Here is a 21,435-nt window from a genome sequence, read left to right on the forward strand (position 1 = left end):
GTCAGTTAAGGCGGACTGTGGGCATGTTTGGGAAGTCGGCAGGCATGGCTAATAGAGTCCCTTAAAACTGGAAGAAGAGTGTAGCTGTAAAAAGCAGACTAGAAAATATCACCTGAACATCTCTACGTAAACAAGGAAGATATTTTACCTCAAAATTTCTTCAGTAGCCACATCCCATTATAAAAGGAACTTTAAGCAGCCAATCAGGATACTAGTCCCAGGACTTGTAAGGGAGTGTGCATCTGGCAAGTGCAACACAGTAAAGTTATTTCCCTCCTCAGTTTAAGGAAGTTTACTACGAAATTTCATTAGATCACATTAAAGCAAATCACTGATGATGCTGATTGGCTATTGTTTTATTGTTGTTTTTTTAATGGATAGTAGCTTAACCCTTTCATGACAGGGCTATAAAGTCTACATCGGAACATCGGCATAACTTTCAAGTGATTTAGCATATGAGTATTATGTACCTTTAAACAAAGGATATGATGAAAAAGAGGTAAATTTGATAGAAGTAAAACTGGAATTTGTATAATTATATACTTTACCCGAATCATAAAAAGTTTAGCTAAATCTGCTGTACGAAATATTTAAAGGGGCTTGGAAGTAAAAATTTGACTGAATGTTTTGTGTACTTACCTTGCAAGACGTCGCCAACAGTACTCCGTCCAGACTCCAGCACACACTCTGCACGTGATCCCCATGAGAATCAACGGCTGAAATAGAGCAAGAGGGGATTTGTTGGCTGAAATTTTTTAAAAAATTTGTGCTGCCAAACAAACACTTAAAGGGATATGAAACTCAAATGTTTCCTTTCATGATTCAGATAGATCAGCAATTTTAAGCAACGTTCTAATTTACTCCGATTATCAATTATCTTCGTTCTTTTAGACTCTTTATTTGAAAAAGCAAAAATGTAGGAGCCGGACAATTTTTGGTTCAGAACCTGGGTAGCGCTTGCTGATAAGTGGTTATATTTAGCCACTTAATCAGCAAGCGCAACCCAGGTGCTGAACCAAAAAATAAAGATACCAAGAGAACAAAGATAAATTGATAATTGGAGTAAATTAGAAAGTTGCTGCTCTATCTGAATCATGAAAAAAAAATTTGGTTTTCATATCCCTTTAATAACAGAATAGTACCGAGATAACTCTGAGGTATTTTGTTGTTTTACACACTTGATTGTCTACAACAGAAACAAATAAATCAGATAAATGGCTGTTGTTCATGTCACACAAAATCTGATTATTAAAATTATATGAACCAGTGTGCTCCTTTAGTAAAAAAAAAGAAAAGTTAAGTCAAACTAAACATAAAAGAAACAGATTGTGTTAAAAACAGCAAACAACTTACTTGTTTCCTTGCTAAATGAGCACTTAGAAATGGTAAATGTAGTCACAGTTTTTAGTGATATTAGGGAGCTACCATTATAACATTTCTACTATCACATGATTTTTGCAGTAAAAATCCTCTACTGAGCATGGGCAAGAAATTGGCTGTAGCTAGTGCACGTGTCCCCTAGCAACCACTTCAAAGGGAAAGCTATGCCTTTGCCTTCCAGTAGAGACTACAGCCCCATCTGGGGCTGTAACAGGGAGTAATCAACAATGCACAAATGATATTTTTTTTAAATAAATAAATAAAAAAAATTAAAATTATAAATAATACATATTGCAATTATTTCTATTAAAGGGACATAAAATCTAAACATTTTCTTTCATGATTCAGATAGGGCATACAATGCAAACAACTTTCCAATTTACTTCTATTATGAATTTATCTTAGTTTTCTAGGTATCCTTTGTTGAAAAGCCGGTAGGGAATCTCAGGAGCGTGCATGTGTCTGCAACAATATGGCAGCAGTTTTGCAAGAATGTTATACATTAGCAAGAGCACTAGATGGCAGCACTATGTCCTGTCATGTAGTACTGCATACATGTGCACGCTACCTATCTAGATATCTCTTCAACAAAGAATAACATGAGAACAAAGCAAATTTGACAACAGAAATAAACTTGTATGTTTCTTTAAAACTGTATGCTCTGTCTGAATCATTACAACAATGACACAGACTGTTTTAGATCTCTCCTTAAAGGGACAGTAAACTTTAAAATATAAAATCGTTATAATGGAGAGAGATATGTAAACTGTATATATTACAAGCAATATCACTAACAACTAGTGCTTTTATATCATAGTGGTGCAGACCCTTTAAATACAAATATTCAAAAACCAAAAGAAGTTAAATGGAACAGGGTATAGTCAAACCCTGTTACAAAGAAAGGGATTTCAGCACTCTTATCAAAAATGACAAATTTATTAATAAGAAATCATTATTGGATACGTCAGGTGGAGAAAATTCAAACATACATATGAAATCCCCCAAAGTCATCATATGCATCTTACAAACACAACAACAACATAGAATGTGAACCAGCCTTATCCGTACATGAACCAATCGCGGCAGGTTCAATGTCCATACAATGTCCTGATACGGAAAGCTTAAAACAGCAGAACAGTACCATTGCAGGGGATTTATCCAAGTAATGTGCAGATCAAAACAAACGCACCAAGGTAAGTGCAGTTTTCCTCAATAGCAGGCTAGCGTGTCACGTGGTGCAAACGTTACACGCTATTGGACTATATTTCTCCAACATTCAAAGGTATAGATTATATATATACATCCACCGCTCTTTACTTATTCACAGTTCATGTGTCAAATGGTAACGGGGATTCAAATCCTCTAGCAGCAATATTTTACCATTTTGTGACGTCATAACATTTGCTCGCCACGTAGCCGTAATCCATATACACCTACTTCCATACAGCCAAACTTTAGGTAATTGCCTCTCGGCTTATACCGACATCGGGCTATTAGCTTTCATCTCTCAGACGCCGCTAGCAGGGGGTGTCATTCATCCTGATCATATCTGATCGGGATGATTGCAGTCGGCTACCTCAGAAGTGTCAAACGAGTTAAGGAGCAGCTGCTTCTTAACTCTCGATTCCGATGAGTCTTCCGGCTCGCGCAGAATGAGCATCATTTGCTGCTTAATAAATCTGCCCCATTGTCTTGGCTTATGTTCCCACCATTCATTTATTGTCCTGTCTTGCAGTAAGGAAATTTCCCAGCTTCATACACAACAGACTGTTAGGTCGATTTATCAAAGGCTTTGCAAGCCTTTCAACCCCCTACGGCTGCAGGTTCTCACAAGAGAACCTGCACGCCGTATTTATTTTCCTTACCTCTTCGTCACCTCTAAGGTGGAGAAATTCAATCTCCTCAGTCTCGTCCGACCAGGGAGCTTGATAGCTCCTGCCCGTACGTGATTGGCTGTACGTGAGCAGGGAGCGGGATTGCACGCGAGCACAAAATATCGCTCGTGTGCAATACTTAATACCGCAAGGGGAATTTAGCCCGCCAGAGGCGAGCTGCGGTGGACAGGGGCGCGTATATACGCCACTGTCCGCCTCAGCTTGATAAATCGCCCCCTGTGTCTGGCATACAGGAGAGCACGAACAGAGTTTTTCTCATATTGAAGCTGAATCATATGATAGCCTGCTTTATCGACAGGTGCCGTTCATGTCAGGGTTAACTGGATACACATACTAAAAGCCATATGTTACAGGAGCTTGCCACTTTAAAAATAATGCACTATGTGCGGAATTATATAACATTATTTTTAAAGTTTACTGTCCCTTTAACTAGAATAGAACATAGAATAGCACCCAGGCTAGGTAGGAATCTGCTGCTTTATACACATTGTCAGTAATCCCACTTACCTGCCAAAGTCTGCTCTCGGGAGATGTCCCATATCTGTGCCGTCTTTCCAGCTGCAGTAACCAGAAGGTTGTCGGCACAGGGGTGGAACTGCAGTGCCCGCACTTGCCCTCCATTTCCACTGAGGCTCCCTCTCTGAGTGCCGGAGTCCCCAGGCTCAGACAAGTGCCACAGCTTCACCTGCATTAATAAAAGTTCAGACATTACCCTGTAAGTGAATTAAAATCCTTTTAAATGTCGTCTGCATATGATTATATGGTCTTAAAGGGACATAAAATCCTAACATTTTCTTTCATGATTCAGACAGAACATACAATTTTAAACAGCTTTCCAATTTCATTTTATTACCAAATTTGCTTCAATCTCTTGGTATCATTTGTTGAAGGAGTTAAAATGCACTACTGGGAGCTAGCTGAACACATTGGGTAAGCCAATGACAGGAGGCATATAAGTACATCCACCAATCAGCAGCTAGCTCCCAGTAGTGCCTTGCTGCTGCTGAGCCTACCTAGATATGTTTTTCAACAACAGATACTAAGAGAACAAAGCAAAATAAATAATAGAAGTAAATTGGAAAAAGTTGATGCATACAAACATTTGGTGGGTTTATGTCCATTTTTTACTTGAAATTTGTGATAAAGGAATTGTCAAATCTTTAAACTACAGGGCGTTTGTTCATGTGTGTCATATAGATAACATTGAGCTCATGCACATGAAGTTACCTAGGAGTAAGCACCGATTGGCTAAAATGCAAGTCTGTCAAAAGAACTGAAATAAGGGAACTGTCAGAAGATGCTTAGATACAAGGTAATTACAGAGGTAAAAAGTGTATTTCTATAACAGTGTTAGTTATGCAAAACTGGGGAATGGGTAATAAAGGGATTATCTATCTTTTTAAACAATAATTCTGGTGTAGACTGTCCCTTTAAAAAAAAAAAAGTCTTAGAAGTTTTTTTTTTTATTTCTTATCATTTTCTAAACAAAATGTTGCTGTCCTACATAAAACATTTTTTTCAGCTTGTAGGGGTGTGTCTCTGTCCACCAATAGTGTTGTAGAAAAAGACCAGTCAGTCAGTAGATGAGACCCGAGAGTCAGTTGTACAGAAACATATTGTCTGCTAATTTCAAAATCAATATAAAGAGATTTAGGATATGAAAAATTGCTATCAATTTACTCAATAATGTTTAATACTATAAAAGTGTTCTGCAAGTTAATAGTTAATCTCTCTGGGGTAGACATATTACAGTAGGTCCATTTTCACAGAAACTTAAAGGGACATTAAAAACTTTGAGATTGTAATATAAAATGATAAATCATATATATAAAAAAGTCTGCAATATACTTTCATTATTTATATTGTCCCCTTTTCCTGTAATGTCATGCAGAAATTGTGAGCTTTTCAGTTCCTGTTAGAAATGGAAGTGCAGAACATTGTTATATTCTACACAGCCATTGGTTGCACACTCTAGTGACCTATTTATAACTGTCCCTAATTGGCTACAGCACAGAAGGTAACCTAAGTTACAACATGGCAGCTCCCATTGTATTATAGACACTAAAAGTTTACACTTATTTTGTCCCTATTTTAACAGCTGATGAAACTTTAAAAAATACGTCCACGTGTTATTTAAAGACTAATTGTTTGTTTGAATGCATCATTCTATCTATAATTTATTTAGTGTTTGATGTCCCTTTAAAATGGTATACTGGATCATTAAAACACTATAATAAAGTTATGGAAACTTTATTTTTAAACATATTTTGAAAGTGAAGTTAAAAATCCTTGAGTCTTGTGCTTCACATATATAAGTATTTTCATTTACACTGTATGGGGTGCAGCTTTTTATTTGTTACAATTATACTAATATACAAAAAAGTAATGTTACATTTCATTAAAGGGGTCAAAAAACACTCCTGATAAGGAATCAAACACATAAAGTCGGCTCCAAAACAGCTATGCATTACTGGGAGCTAGCTAAACACATCTGGTGACCCAATAACAAGGGGCATTTTTTTTTGTAACCACCAATCATTATCAAGCTCCCAGTATAGCACTATTTCTCCTTAGTCTACCTAAGTATGCTTTTCAACAAATGATTCCGAAAGAATGAAGTAAATTTGATAGATGTAAATTGCATGAACTATACAAGCCATGAAAGTCTAATTTTTATTTTCATAGCCATTTAAATTAATGCTAACTATATTTTCATAGTATATATCACAAATGAAGTGGTTAATTTCATAAGATGCGCTTATAACATGAAATATTTTGGGGGGATTTCATGTATCTTTGAATTCATTTACTAGGGGGAATACACTTTTAGTTTAACATCCTTTTAAAGGGACAGTCTATTCAAAATTAAAGTTACATAATTCAGATAGGACAGCAATTTTAAACAAATTTCCAATTTACTTTTATCATCAAAATTTGGTTTGTTCTCTTGGTATTCTTAGTTGAAAGCTAAACCTAGGTAGGCTCATATGCTAATTTATAAGCCTTTAAAGGCTGCCTCTTATCTCAGTGCATTTTGACAGTTTTTCACAGTTAGAGAGTGCTAGTTCATGTGTGCCGTATAGATAACATTGTGCTCACTCATGTGGAGCACTGATTGGCTTAAATGCAAGCCTGTGAAAAGAACTGAAATAAAGGGGGCAGTCTGCAGATGCTTAGTTATAAAGGTAATTACAGAGGTAAACAGTGTATTAATATAACTGTGTTGGTTATGCAAAACTGGGGAATGGGTAATAAAGGGATTGTCTATCTTTTTAAACAATAATAATTCTGGAGTAAGCTGTCCCTTTAAGTGAATTACTACTTGCAACATAGCATGAGAATACATATTGCTTTGTTCAAATGCCAGTTATTTAACACAATCTTATAACACAAGCTTATACAGGACCTTTATTTAGCATAAACCTACGTGGGAACAATTGTTATTGCTCTTCATTTCAGGTCTATAAATCTTGACTTATCTCATTATCTAATGATCTTTAAACCTACTAACCATTTTATTTTTATTTAAAGAGTCAGACTACGCAGAACATAAAATGACTCACGACTACAGAAATATACATTTTGACAGCAGACTTAAAAAATAAACAAACAGGAGAGGCATGGAGTTTGCCCATAAATCCTTCAGAAGTTTAAACTTCATTTTCAGGAAAACATATATATATTCACAAAACATGGAAGACTACTGCACTCTCAGACTGGACTGGGTACACATCCTATGACCCTGCAACATGTACAGCCCTGGGTGCTCAATAGCACTCACAGGTAGCTGTGCTGTCTTCAGAGTCACAGGCAGTTAACCCCTGACATAGGGAAAATTACAAAACAATTTAATACAACACACAGAGGAAGTCCAGCACTTACTTGCAAGCACTCAGCTAAGATTAAAAGCAAAACTGAAAGAGTTAGTTACCGCATCTGGCCAAATGGGACAAGCCCAGGTACCACGTCAAGGTCTTTCCCAAAACCTGGGTCCCTAATGCAGCCAAACAATTCAAGCTCTCAAGCAAGCAAACTAGGAATCAGTGAAGGGTGCACAGACTTACAGTATGTAATCACCCTAGATATATATACAAAACACAGAAAGGGACTGCACTCTCAGACTGGACTGAATACACATCCAATGACCCTGCAACATGCACAGCCCTGGGTGCTCAATATCACTCACAGGTAGCTGCACCATCCCCAGAGTCTGGGGTTTTGGAAGAGACCTTGACATGGAACCTGGGTTTGTCCCATTTGTCCAGATGCAGTAACTAACTCTTCCAGTTTTGCTTTCAATCTATCTTAGCTGAGTGCTTACAAGTGAGCGCTAGACTTCCTCTGTTATATATGTTAATATTGGGATTCACTGCACTATACGTATCTATCTATATATCTAATAGGCAGCATGTCAGTATGTCTCATAATGTTAAAGGGACAGTAAAGTCATAAATCAGGCATTCATGATTTAGACAGAGCATACAATTTTAAACAACTTTCCAATTTACTTAGATTTTCCTTCCCAGTACGTAAAAGGGCCATAAACACTGAAATTTATATATAAAAAAACTCTTAGTTTTGACTTTACTGTCCCTTTTAAAAGTTATCTTGCTTCTTTTGGAAACCTTTGTTGAAAAGCATACATAGGTAGGCTCAGGGGCAGCAAATTACTACTGGGAGCTAGCTGCTGATTGGTGGCTGCACATATGCCTCTTGTCAATGGCTCAGCAGATGTGTTCAGCTAGTTCCAAGTAGTGCATTGCTGCACCTTCAACAAAGGATACAAAGAGAATAGGGGGACATTTTAAAGTTGTTTAAAATTGCAACCTCTGATTAAGGACGCAGCTTTCTCTGGCTCTGGAGATCCGGGGGGAGGAGACTGTGTGCAGGACGTGCTGTGAGCACCTCTCTCTAAAAACTCCTACTATAGCCATTGGCGGCTAATTTCGCGCCGACCTTCGTTCCAAGGTGGTGGCTAAAATCATCCAAGGACTATCGGACCCCGGCTCCATAGCGGTGCAGTTACAACGCATCGTGCTTGGCCATTACAAACTTTGACTCCCTGTAACTGCACACCAGGATTAGGAACCACAAACGTACTCCCCCACCCCTCCCACCGGTGCTGCGAGAGGAGGTGAAAGGGGTATTGGACACAGAGACCTAAGCTAAAGTTCCAGGCTAAAGGTCAAGAACGGGTACCTCTTCTTAGACCCCTGATTTAACCTCGGTGCAAGGAAATTACCTGGTCTTTCTCAATTTACCCCGCTTTTACCTGTTTCCTGGGGGTATTGATGCAGTGGAGCCTGTCAGCTGTTCCTCGGCTTCTAACGGGAGGCGCACACAAGGATCACTGAGACGCCGGCTGGTGACGTCGGTCGACTGACGCTGGGCCACCCACTGACACGGAACGGGAGTGACTGCCGAGCTGTATGCTCCACACACCGCTGCTGCTTGTGGAATCTCGGCACTACAAAGAACTGGACACCCATTAAACTAACCCCACTTTGAAAAAAGGAGAGGGAAAGACAGTTTAAGACAAACGGCCGTTTGCGAATTCAAGTCCTAGTTCCCATACACGCGCTGGAGGCGTGCATTGTGATTACCTGTCTCAGGAGGCTGCCCGGGAAACAAAGAACCCAGATTGCAGGGGTGAAAGTTGCTTCAAACCGGCAGCGTAAAAGAAACCCATACACGCAGGAGCGTGGTCCAGGTTTCGATACCAAAGAGCGAGGATCAGGTTTTGACACCCAAGAAATTTACATCAGACACAGATGTGTCAGAAGACCCGGTAAGCCCATCCGTATATGTAAATAAAAATATCGGTATTACAGACAAGTCTACAAATTACAGAAAACATCAAAAGACATTGTAAAGATAAGTTACCTACATAATTACAATTTATAGAATCATGAAAAGAGACATTGTTGCTTTGTGATTGAAAGACTAAGAAAAAAGCCACTACAGCTGCGGCACCATATCATTTAAGGTGGAATAAGATAACCAAAATAGAAAGGTGGAATTATTTAAAGGGATCACTCGAAACACTTTATACTGTATTGTTTTTATATAAAATTGTTTTAATTTCGGGGAGACGCCCCTAATATATACTAATGCAACAAACTTTTTAATTCTTTTTTTAATTCTTTTTTAAAAATAAATGTACGTTTGATAAATTATATAGAGGTCTCCAGACTATCTTATTTAGCTCACAGCGCTCCTTTACTCCATATTGTTCTAATACTTTGTAACTTTTATACGGTAATTATAGGGAAGATTACCTGTAAAGGAGCTTTAAGATTAGATTCCAGGCGCAGTCTCTCATATATCCATTTTTGAATCTCGGCAGCCCCCGCCTGAAAACCGTTGTCCAGTGGGCTCTGGAGGGTGTCGCAGCCTACGCTCCGGATTGTTCTGAGAGGGGCCAATGTCTGCATTACCCGAGGGAAGCTGAAAGCCAGGGCTACAGGACCTGTCGCTGCCATCTCACTACGGTGTATGGTATAAGGTACTCTTATTCTATTGGGGTGCAAGTTACTTGGCTATCAGGGAGCTATTGTGATCTAACACAAACATTTGAAAAGCTGCGTTTAACTTGACTGGACAGAACTTTTTTTAGATTCTGGAATAAAAGCTGCATTAAAGAGGCTCATAAAGTTTGCCTCCCCTGGCCTGGGGGCCTTTTTTTTTTCTCTTGCTCTACCCTCCTCATCTTTTTACACATAAGGAAGTTAATTGGACAAAGGGGGAACTGTGTATTTCTTACAAATCTGCATGAGCCACTAACCCCCTTACCCGTTTTTACCAGACTCTTTTTTTTTTTGCCTTACATGACTTAAACGAAGGGGAGAGGAGGAAGGGAAGAAAAAGGAGGGTCTTGCAGCATCAGAGAAAGACTACCCTATGCACCTTAGCTAACCAATATCTTGCTTTGTATTTTCTTTTTGATGCTACAGATATATTACAACTTACAGGGTCATGGGGGAATAGTTACAGCGGCACAGTTTGCTTCTAACTTTGAAAGTGACAGGATCTGTGAAACCAATATATGTTTGTGGTTAAAAGTTTCTAAGTTCCTGTTATTAAGGCCTGGCCAGGTATATATGTACAACTGAAACTTCCTATTGTTTTTCAGGATATCAGCAAAGGGTTAATCTGAGGGATTGGTTGCTTAATAGGATAAAGCCTTAGTTGATTTTACTATTAAACAGGCAGCTCCCCTTGAATACTGCTTTATCTTTAAAAACTGTTTAAGGAAAAACGATATTTCTTATGTCATTTCACTGCTGTACATAAACTTTATACATATAGTTGGCAAAGATATAAGACATCTACTATATTGAACGTGCCCCCCTGTGTATAGGGAGGGGGAATAGGAACAGGGAAGGAAGGAGGGAATTGAAGTACTGGAGAAATATATCCCAGTAATCTTAATATACTACTACTTCGTTTCCCCCCTTGTGTTTCTTGTTTGTTAAAGGTATGCTGGCCATAGGGAAACAAGTAATTGTACCGTAGCTCCACTTTTGTTCCTGAAAAAGGGGTAGGAATAGGAAAGCTGATATATATATATACTACTACAAAAATCTAAATTCGAGCTTCAATGCCATAAATTTAACAACTGCTTTTTTTTCCTCTAGAAAATATTAATATGCCTGATTCATTGCTGTAATCACAAGGGTATTGGTAAATAGAAAAATACTGCTTCACTGAATATTTCTAACTAAGGTCGGGATAAGAATATCCCTGTAATCATAACTACCAACTGCTCTCAGAATATTAAGCTAAATTCCCTAGTGAATTTTAAGCCTAAAAATACAGTTTTCCCTGAATACCTCCTTATTACTATAACTATTAAGTTGTTGTTGCATATAAATACCTCATTCTAACCTACATATAATTGACTGGCCTTAGCTGCAAATTGGCAAGGAAGAGAGGATTAATTTAAGGATTTAGTGACTCCATAAATTAGGCATCTTAAATAATCATCCCTACACCCAGCCCTTTCTCTATATAAAACCTTTTTCTAGGACATTAGAAAAAGTTATACTATAAAAACCTGCCCAACTAATCTATGATCTAATTCAGGAACTTCTGTGTCCTGTTTGGAGTCAACAAGTGGTAACTTAAGAGTTTTTTAACCCTTACTAGTCAGTGCGGGGTAGGCAACACCAGGCTGTCTGGACTCAACCTTGCCATTGCTTGGTAGAATAGTTGTATTATTACTTAACAACTCACATCCCTTGTAGACCACTGTTCTAGTCTTGGTTTTCTTCCTTTGTTTTTTTTTTTTTTTCTTCTCCACACAATCACTGTTGGCACCTACACAAATCATTTTTCATGTTTTTTTTCTTTTTGGGTTTTTTTTTCACAGGTTAATAATATAGACCTCACCTCCCTTCAATTCACTACACCCTCCCCTTTCCCCTCCACATCAATACTTTATAATAAATCACCCTACTGCACAATCACATTACACTTTATCACACTAATATAACCACGTCCCACACTCTGATCTTCAGGTCCATAACTCACAAGCTTCACGTATTTAGTCACTCACTTCCCCCACCTAGCTCCCTTCTGTCCTATGGACAGATTTTTAAATACTTCTCTTAAAACTACTTCTCCAAGCATGGCAGGCAGATATAAGGACAAAAAAACTAAAGGAGTCCCAGAAAATATAACAGATATTACTACATCTACTATTAACCCTGCTACAGAGGCCCTTAACACTCAAAATTTGGTTTCCAACATACTTGAAGCTTTGACTCCCAAATTTGAAACTCTGAGATCTGAGATAAAACAGGACATAGCTCAACTCTCACACGAAATAAGGCAATTCTCACATAGATTACAAGAGGCAGAACAGAGGGTTTCGGATCTAGAAGATCTTACTACTTCGCATAGTTCTAATCTAGAAGAAACCAACTCCAAAATTCAAAAACTAATGTTAAAAGTTGAGGATCTCGAAAATAGATCTCGAAGGAACAATATAAGGATTATTGGAATACCTGAGGGCAAAAAATATGAAGATCTCTCCTTATTTGTTACCCAGACCCTAGTACAACTTTTAGAATTGCCTACCTCCCATATAATAATAGAAAGGGCTCATAGAGTAGGTCCACCCTCGACTGATAATAAAACAAACAGGCCCAGACCAGTAATTGTGCGCTTTTTAAATTATCTTGACAAAACTAATATACTCCAACAATTCAGAAAGAAACAACCAATCAGTCTAGACGGAGCCAAAATTCTCCTGTTTCAAGACTTCTCAGTTGAGACAGCCTCTAGGAGGAAAGAATTGGCACCAATATGCACAGAACTGATACAAAAAGGATACAAAGCGACAATATTATACCCACATAAACTCAGAATAATTGTCAGGGATAAGGTTTATTTTTTCGAAAATGCCTGTGAAGCCGAAAAATTTTGTTCGGAATTAGAATCTACAACACAAACAGTGCACAGATAGAAAGCAATAAACTAATTACAACTAGCTTAATAAGCCTCTATTAGAACTGAAATGGGTTTTCTCAAAATAAAGCAGTCCTCACTAGAGGACCATTGAATTGAGACACTGTGGAGACACTGTGGGGTTTTTTCCCCTTTTTTTTTTTTTTTATCCCCCCCCCTGCTCTTGCCCCTGCTCCCGCCCTCTGTTATATTTGCCCTATTTCAGGATAAAAAATGATTAAAAGACCAGACAAAGTCAAAATTATATCATGGAATATAGGTGGTATCTCGACCCCCACTAAAAGGAAAGCAATCGTCTCTCACCTAAGAAAAATGCAGGCAGATCTTGCATTCCTGCAAGAAACACACTTGAATATAGACGAAGTCAAAAAATTGAAAGGCTCCTGGGTGAAAGAGGTTGTTGCCTCTCCCAGTTTTGGGAAAAAAAGAGGGGTAGCCATATTGATTGGAAAGAGATTGGGATACGAGTTAATCCATTCTGAAAGGGATCCCGAGGGGAGATATGCGATGATAAAAATCAAAATTCAAGACCAGTTATTTACTCTTTGTAATATATACGCACCTAACACCCTAGATTATGAGTTTTGGGACACGCTTCAATCCAAAATACTAATTTACTCAGAAGGCTATGTGGTATTAGGAGGCGACTTTAATATGGCGCCGCAATCTCCTCTAGATAGGCTTCGGAAAACCAACAAACAAGTTAAACAAAAAAGAGATAATCTTGAAACAAAAATATTTAAAACCTTATTCCAGAATTTAGCTGTCAAAGACATCTGGAGGATTCAACATCCCGATGTCCAAGAATACACTTGCCTTTCTAGGGCTCATAAAACCCTATCCCGAATAGATCTTTTCCTAACTGATGTTAGATTATGTACAATGAAAATTACTGCAGGAATAAACTCTGTAATTCTATCAGATCACTCTCCTATTTTTTTGGAATTACAGCTAAACAGATCCATAAATTTTTCCACAAGATTTAGATTCCCGTATTATTTGGTCAATGATTCTAAATTTAAGAACCATCTGACCAATAAATTTAAGGAGTATCTTCATTTTAACTCTGAATTTGTTGACCGCCCAGAAATATTCTGGGGAGCTGCCAAAGCAGTCCTCAGAGGTGAATTAACGGCTTATGCTGCTATGATATCTAAAAAACTGAAAAAAAGAGAGAGAGAGAGAGAGAGAGAGAGAGAGAGAGAGAGGTCACAAACTCTGTGATTAATGCATATAATCGGTATCTACTACAAAATACACCCTTCCATTGGGCTAAATATATAAAAGCCAAGAGTGAAAGAGATGCTATGGCATTACTAGTGGAAACACAGAGAGAACTGAGGTTTCAGGCCAAGCTTTATCGGTTTGGTAACAAATCTGGTAAACTATTAGCTAAGTTAGCCAAGAGTGATAATAAGCCTCCTATGATTGAAAAAATCCTTCACCAAGGGAAACCACTGGTTAAAACCGAAGACATTCTAGAGGCTTTTTCGGAGTATTACAGAGATCTGTATTCTGCAAAAACTACAGATACATCTCAGTCCAGTCAATTCTGGGGCCAGGTAAAATGTCCCTCAATCACAGCAGAAATGAACTCCATTCTGAATAGCCCGATTTCCAATGAGGAAGTCAGTAAAACGATTCTTGAGTCAGCAACGAATAAAGCAGCAGGACCAGATGGTCTTCCTAACGAGGTATATAAAATTCTAACTTCAGAGATAGCTCCATATTTATGTAAAACATATAATCAATTCTTTATTGAAGGTAATGCTATACCAGCTGGCTTCTCAGCCTCTTTTACAACTTTGCTCTTAAAGGGTGGCAAGGACCCCAGTCACAAGGGATCTTATCGACCGATAGCTCTCTTGAATTCGGACTACAAGATCCTTGCCTCAATTCTGGCATGTAGGCTTCAAGGCTGCCTCCCACATATTATTCACAAGGATCAAGCGGGATTCATGCATGGTCGTAACTCAGCTTCCAAAATCAGGGAGGTTCTCTTGATGACAGAGTATTTTCAAACAAGAGAGAGAGAGACAGCGGGTAAGAGGGACTCTGCAATAGTTGCCATCGATGCGGCCAAGGCATTCGATTCAGTTTATTTTAGTCACTTGTTTACCTCTTTAGGCAAATTTGGGTTTAGGGATAATTTTGTTAGTTTTATTCACAACCTATACACATGCCCATCCACCAGACTAATAATTAATAACTCATTATCCTCAGATATTGCAATTGAAAGGGGAACGCGCCAGGGGTGTCCTCTGTCTCCCCTTCTTTTTGACATTTCCATAGAGTCTCTTGCAATAAAGATTAGACAGAGCATCGAGGGCATTAATTTGGGTGAATATGAAATGAAGGCTGCACTCTACGCGGACGACATTCTCCTTTATATTTCAAACACAAAGTCAAATATATCTAAACTGCTTAGTATCATTCAACAATTTGGCTCCTTTTCTGGGTATATGGTCAACACTTCCAAATCGGAATTATTTTGGCTAAATAAAAATAGGGAATCAATCAAAGACAGTCCGTTTAAAGAGGTCTCTGATTCATTTAAATACCTGGGTATTAATATACCAGTAAGTTTCACTGATTTGTACAAAGCTAATATAATACCCATATTAACAATGATTTGTGAGAGGCTGAAATCTTGGCAAGGATTACCCATTTCACTATCTGGGAGAATAGCCCTCTACAAAATGATCCTTTTTCCGAAACTCTTGTACATATTACAAAACACCCCACTAATTTTGTACGGAAAAGACATTAGGTTGTTAAATAGGGCAGTTGGGAAATTTCTTTGGCAGGGAAAAAAGGCGAGAATTTCTCTAACAAAATTAACCTTGGCAAGGGAACATGGGGGTCTAGCTTTGCCAGATATTAGGCAATATAATATGTCTTTTCTTGCAAGAACAGTATCGGATTGGATTCTCTCCAAAGATTATGTTACAAACATTTTATTAGAATCGAATATCTGTCACCCGTATTCTCTTACTGGTTTGGTGCATTGTCCACCTAAGTCTTTACCCCCTGAAATTAAAAAGCTTAAAAGCATTCTGAACCCGATCAAAGCCTGGTGGAGAATAGGATCTACTCTAGGATTGGATTGTGGCGTGTCCCAGCACTTACCAATAAAAGGAAATCCAAGATTTCGGCCTGGCTTGGAATTGGCTGTATTTGACAGATGGTCCCATCTAGGATTGGCAAAAGTCAAACAAATATTTGAAAATGACTCAAATGTCATAAAAACATTTGAACAATTAAAAAATGAATTCAACCTTTCACATAAAGAATTTTTTGCATATTTGCAACTCAGGCACTATGGACTAAAGATTACTAGGAACTCAAATTGGTCATGGACCCTAGGAGAATTTGAAAAATGGTTGACTTTGATAAAAGCTGGACGTATGTCAATCACTCCCTGTTATGCACTTCTTAATGCCAATAAGGGAACTCCCTTACTGGAGCATATAGCAATGACTTGGTCCAGGTTAATTCTCTCAGAAACGATAGAGCCAAATAATGTTCAGAGGTCAATAGATCGAGTTTCTAGGGCCACTCTCTCTGCTACGTGGAGGGAAGCACACCTTAAAATCTTACATAGAACATATTTTACCCCAGCCCTAGGTTATAAAATACATAATTCAGAATTTAAGGCTTGTCCAAAGTGTTCCCTAGCGGCAGCGGATCTGGTCCATATGCTATGGAATTGTCCAAAAATACGCCAATTCTGGTACAGAGTTGAATTTTGGCTCAACAAGAATATCGAGGCTGCTCCTCTGGTACTTACTTTGACACAGATTATTTTCTGTGTTCAATTTGAAGCACGGCAACAACCTCAAGAAAAATTAATTATCCTCACAATCTTAGCTGCCAGATACCTGATTCTCAAGTACTGGAAGGGCTCAAAGATTCCTTCAATCTCTGAGGTAAAAAATTGTTTGAAGAAACAATGTATGATCGAGCAAAGAGACACTAATATTGACAATGAAGAAGACATAAAACTTTTTTTCCTGAAATGGTCAGTCTTTATCAAAGGCTATCCAACTAATGAAATAGATATGTTAATTTTTCCCTTCAGGAACTCAGAATTGGTGTTGCTCAATCTGTGGTAGGGGCTGGGGGTGGGGGTTGGAGCTGGGGGGGGCATGGATTAGTTATATGATTTAAGTTACTTCTTTCCTTTCTTTTTTTTTTTTTTTTTTTTTTTTGGGTGAAGGGGAAGTTAACCATGGGAAGAAAAAGAAAATGAGGTTTAATATAATCTATACGTGTTAGCAAATACAATTAATGTAACATGGTAATATGATTTATTATTTATATAATCTGGTACGACAAGATACTATTTCTATGATGTAATAGACAAAAGTGACACGTATCAAAAATGTTATTTCCATGTATTTTTTTTTCTTGTGCTTGTTATGCTCTGATTTACATATTATTTATTGTATCTGACCTCAATAAAAAGTGAAATGGAAAAAAAAAAAAAAAGAAAAATTGCAACCTCTATCTTAATTCATAAAGAACATATTTGAGTGTCATAGCCCCTTAATAATATGTAGTAAAAAAAAAAAAAAGTAATATACTTTTTTGTGGAAAAGAGAGAAAAGGAAGAAAAGAAAAAAAGAGAAGGAAAGAGATAAAGGGAAGACAAAGAGAAGGAAAAGGAGAAGGAAAGAGAGAAGGAAAGAGAGAAGCAAAGAGAGAAGCAAAGAGAGAAGCAAAGAGAGAAGCAAAGAGAGAAGGAAAAAGAGAAAGATAAGGAAAGAAAAAGAGAAGGAAAGATAAGGAAGGAAAGATAAGGAAGGAAAGAGAGAAGGAAAGAGAGAAGGAAAGAGAGAAGGAAAGAGAGAAGGAAAGAGAGAAGGAAAGAGAGAAGGAAAGAGAGAAGGAAAGAGAGAAGGAAAGAGAGAAGGAAAGAGAGAAGGAAAGAGAGAAGGAAATAAAAAGAGAAGGAAAGAGATAAGGAAAGAAAAAGAGAAGGAAAAAGAGAAGGAAAAAGAGAAGGAAAGAAAAAGAGAAGGAAAGAGAGAAGGAAAGAAAAAGAGAAGGAAAGAGAGAAGGAAAAAGAGAAGGAAAGAAAAAGAGAAGGAAAAAGAGAAGGAAAAAGAGAAGGAAAGAGAGAAGGAAAGAGATAAGGAAAGAAAAAGAGAAGGAAAGATATAAGGAAAGAGAGAAGGAAAGAAAAAGAGAAGGAAAGAAAAAGAGAAGGAAAGTAAAAGAGAAGGAAAGAAAAAGAGAAGGAAAGAAAAAGAGAAGGAAAGAAAAAGAGAAGGAAAGAGATAAGGAAAGAAAAAGAGAAGGAAAGAAAAAGAAAAGGAAAGAGATAAGGAAAGAAAAAGAGAAGGAAAGAAAAAGAGAAGGAAAGAAAAAGAGAAGGAAAGAAAAAGAGAAGGAAAGAAAAAGAGAAGGAAAGAAAAAGAGAAGGAAAGAAAAAGAGAAGGAAAGAAAAAGAGAAGGAAAGAGATAAGGGAAGGAAAGAGATAAGGAAATAAAAAGAGAAGGAAAGAGATAAGGAAAGAAAAAGAGAAGGAAAAAGAGAAGGAAAAAGAGAAGGAAATAAAAAGAGAAGGAAAGAGAGAAGGAAAGAGAGAATTATTTACTGATACATTTTGGGGGAATTCTCTTGTTCACAGTAAACTCCAATTAACTTTTTGGGGATTTAAAAAAAAAAAAAAAAAAATGTAAAAGATTTTCATTATGCATTGACAATAACAGGAAATGTCTGTTTGTGTCCAGCTGACCCACAGGACCAATTGCTTAATGGCTGACAAAGACAGCTTCCATGGAATATACTCCAGTGGAAAAAAAAAGTATTTTTTTTTTTTATTTAATTACAGAAAATACAGTTAAAATAAATAATTAGAGTGCATTGCATTTTTACACTGTGCATAATTAAACATTTTATGGAAGATTACATGTTTAGTTTTAATGTCCCTTTAATGCCTTGACTGCCACATAGTACAGTTCTTTGCTGGCCTTTTTTTAAGATATGAGGTAAAAAAGTACACGGAGAGTTATCTTGCTTTAAATGTGCGCAAGTCTTTGGTAAGACTGTAAATATTATTCCAAGTGCAATTGACCATTGCAAATGAGAGGACAGCGAAGGGTTACAGGGAGGGACACAGGGTATTGCCAACTACAAAATTGTAACTCACGGTTTGATCAGAAGATCCAGTCACCAAAAGATTTTCGTCAAATGGAGAGAACGCAAAGTCTGTCACCAAATCTGAGAGAGAAATGGAATTATTAGCAGGAGAGGAAGACTGGGGAAAAACGAGAGAGAGAAATTAAAGGGATGGGAAAGCCAAAATTAAACTTGCATGAGTCAGATAGAGCAGGTTATTTTAAGACACTTTTAAATTCACTTCTTTTTTCAAATTTGCTTTGTTCTCTTAATATCCCTTGTTAAAAAATGAATACGCACATATCCTACACTAGGGGGAGCTGCTGCTGATTGGTGCCTGCACACATTTGTCTCTTGTGATTGGCTAAATAGATATTTTCAGTTTCCTGTCAGTAGTGCAATTCTGTCCCTTCAGCAATGGATAACAAGAAAATGAAGAAAATTTGATAATAGAATTAAATTGGAAAGTTGTTCAAAACTGTATGTTCTATCTGAATCATAAAAGAAAATGTTGGGGTTTACTATCCCTTTAAAGCAGTGTTCCCCTCAGGACTTTTTTAGCGTGCGCACCACCCGGCTGAAATTGTAGCCATTTTTAACCCCTTAACGACGCATGTCGTACAGGGTACGTCGCACACAACCTGGTCTTAAAAGACCAGCGACGTACCCTGTACGACATTAGGGGTTTAAAGCGGCTGGAAGCAATCTTGCTCGCTTCCAGCCGCTTTCCGGTTATTGCAGGATGCCTCGATATCGAGGCATCCTGCAATAACACCCCTTGGCCATCCGATGCAGAGAGAGCCACTCTGTGGCCCTCTCTGCACCGGACATCGATGGCCGGTATCGTTGGTGGGTAGGAGCCGACTTGGGAGGCGGGTGGGCGGCCATCGATGGGCCGGGTAATGTAGAGGGGGGCGGGATCGGGGGCAAGGCCGATGGGGGTGCGCACGGGCGCGTGCGGGTGGGAACAGCTACACTACAGAAAAGTTTTGGTTGTATAAGTGGGAGAAAGGGGTATTTTAATGATTAAAATAAAACAATCGAAGGTATCTAGGAGGGGGTGGGGGGTTGGTCTTTGCTAGGGGGGGAGCTACACTACAGAAAATGGGAAAAATTAAAAATAAAAAAACAATTTTATTCTAAACTGGGTACTGGCAGACAGCTGCCAGTACCCAAGATGGCGCCTATTAAGGCAGAGGGGGAGGGTTAGAGAGCTGTTTGGTGGGGGATCAGTCAGGTTGGGGGCTAAGGGGGGGTCCTACACATCAGCATATGTAAATATGCTTTAAAAAAAAAAAAGCCTAAATATACCTTTTATTTTAGTACTGGCAGAGTTGCTGTCAGTACTTAAGATGGCAGGGACAATTGTGGGGTGGGGAGGGAAGAGAGCTGTTTGGGAGAGATCAGTACCCAGTTTATTCTAAACTGGGTACTGGCAGACAGCTGCCAGTACCCAAGATGGCGCCTATTAAGGCAGAGGGGGAGGGTTAGAGAGCTGTTTGGTGGGGGATCAGTCAGGTTGGGGGCTAAGGGGGGGTCCTACACATCAGCATATGTAAATATGCTTTAAAAAAAAAAAAGCCTAAATATACCTTTTATTTTAGTACTGGCAGAGTTGCTGCCAGTACTTAAGATGGCAGGGACAATTGTGGGGTGGGGAGGGAAGAGAGCTGTTTGGGAGGGATCAGGGGGTCTGATGTTTCAGGTGGGAGGCTGAGCTCTACACTAAAGCTAAAACTTTACCCTGCAAGCTCCCTACAAGCTACCTAATTAACCCCTTCACTGCTAGCCATAATACACGTGTGATGCGCAGTGGCATTTAGCGGCCTTCTAAGTACCAAAAAGCAACGCCAAAGCCATATATGTCTGCTATTTCTGAACAAAGGGGATCCCAGAGAAGCATTTACAACCATTTGTGCCATAATTGCACAAGCTGTTTGTAAATGATTTCAGTGAGAAACCTAAAATTGTGAAAAATTTAACGTTTTTGATCGCATTTGGCGGTGAAATGGTGGCATGAAATATACCAAATGGGCCTAGATCAATACTTGGGGTTGTCTACTACACTACACTAAAGCTAAAATTACCCCAAAAAGCTCCCTACATGCTCCCTAATTAACCCCTTCACTGCTGGGCATAATACACGTGTGGTGCACAGTGGCATTTAGCGGCCTTCTAATTACCAAAAAGCAACGCCAAAGCCATATATGTCTGCTATTTCTGAACAAAGGGGAACCCAGAGAAAAAGTGAACTATTTTTTGTATTTGATCGCATTTGGCGGTGAAATGGTGGCATGAAATATACCAAAATTGGTCTAGATCAATACTTTGGGATGTCAACTAAAAAAAAATATATACATGTCAATGGGTATTCAGGGATTCCTGAAAGATATCAGTGTTCTAATGTAACTAGCGCTAATTTTGAAAAAAAATGGTTTGGAAATAGCGAAGTGCTACTTGTATTTATGGCCCTATAACTTTCAAAAAAAAAGCAAAGAAAATGTAAACATTGGGTATTTCTAAACTCAGGACAAAATTTGGAAACTATTTAGCATGGGTGTT

The 21,435-nt window shown here is 38.3% G+C and overlaps 1 protein-coding gene across 2 annotated transcripts in view; it reads right to left on the bottom strand.

Moving 5' to 3' along the window:
- LOC128642390 (mitochondrial import inner membrane translocase subunit tim16) overlaps positions 1-21,435 on the bottom strand; it is a 353,230-nt gene that overhangs the window by 317,974 nt on the left and 13,821 nt on the right. For both annotated transcript variants that reach the window (XM_053695146.1, XM_053695144.1), the window contains exons 4-6: positions 18,905-18,975; positions 3,783-3,960; positions 640-716 (exon numbers count right to left, since the gene is read on the bottom strand). In XM_053695146.1, coding sequence (XP_053551121.1) covers positions 640-716; positions 3,783-3,960; positions 18,905-18,975 — 326 coding nt within the window. The remainder of the gene's footprint in view (positions 1-639; positions 717-3,782; positions 3,961-18,904; positions 18,976-21,435) is intronic.

This window comes from Bombina bombina, chromosome 11 (assembly GCF_027579735.1).
Source record: "Bombina bombina isolate aBomBom1 chromosome 11, aBomBom1.pri, whole genome shotgun sequence".
In the NCBI taxonomy this organism is placed as follows: Eukaryota; Metazoa; Chordata; class Amphibia; order Anura; family Bombinatoridae; genus Bombina; species Bombina bombina.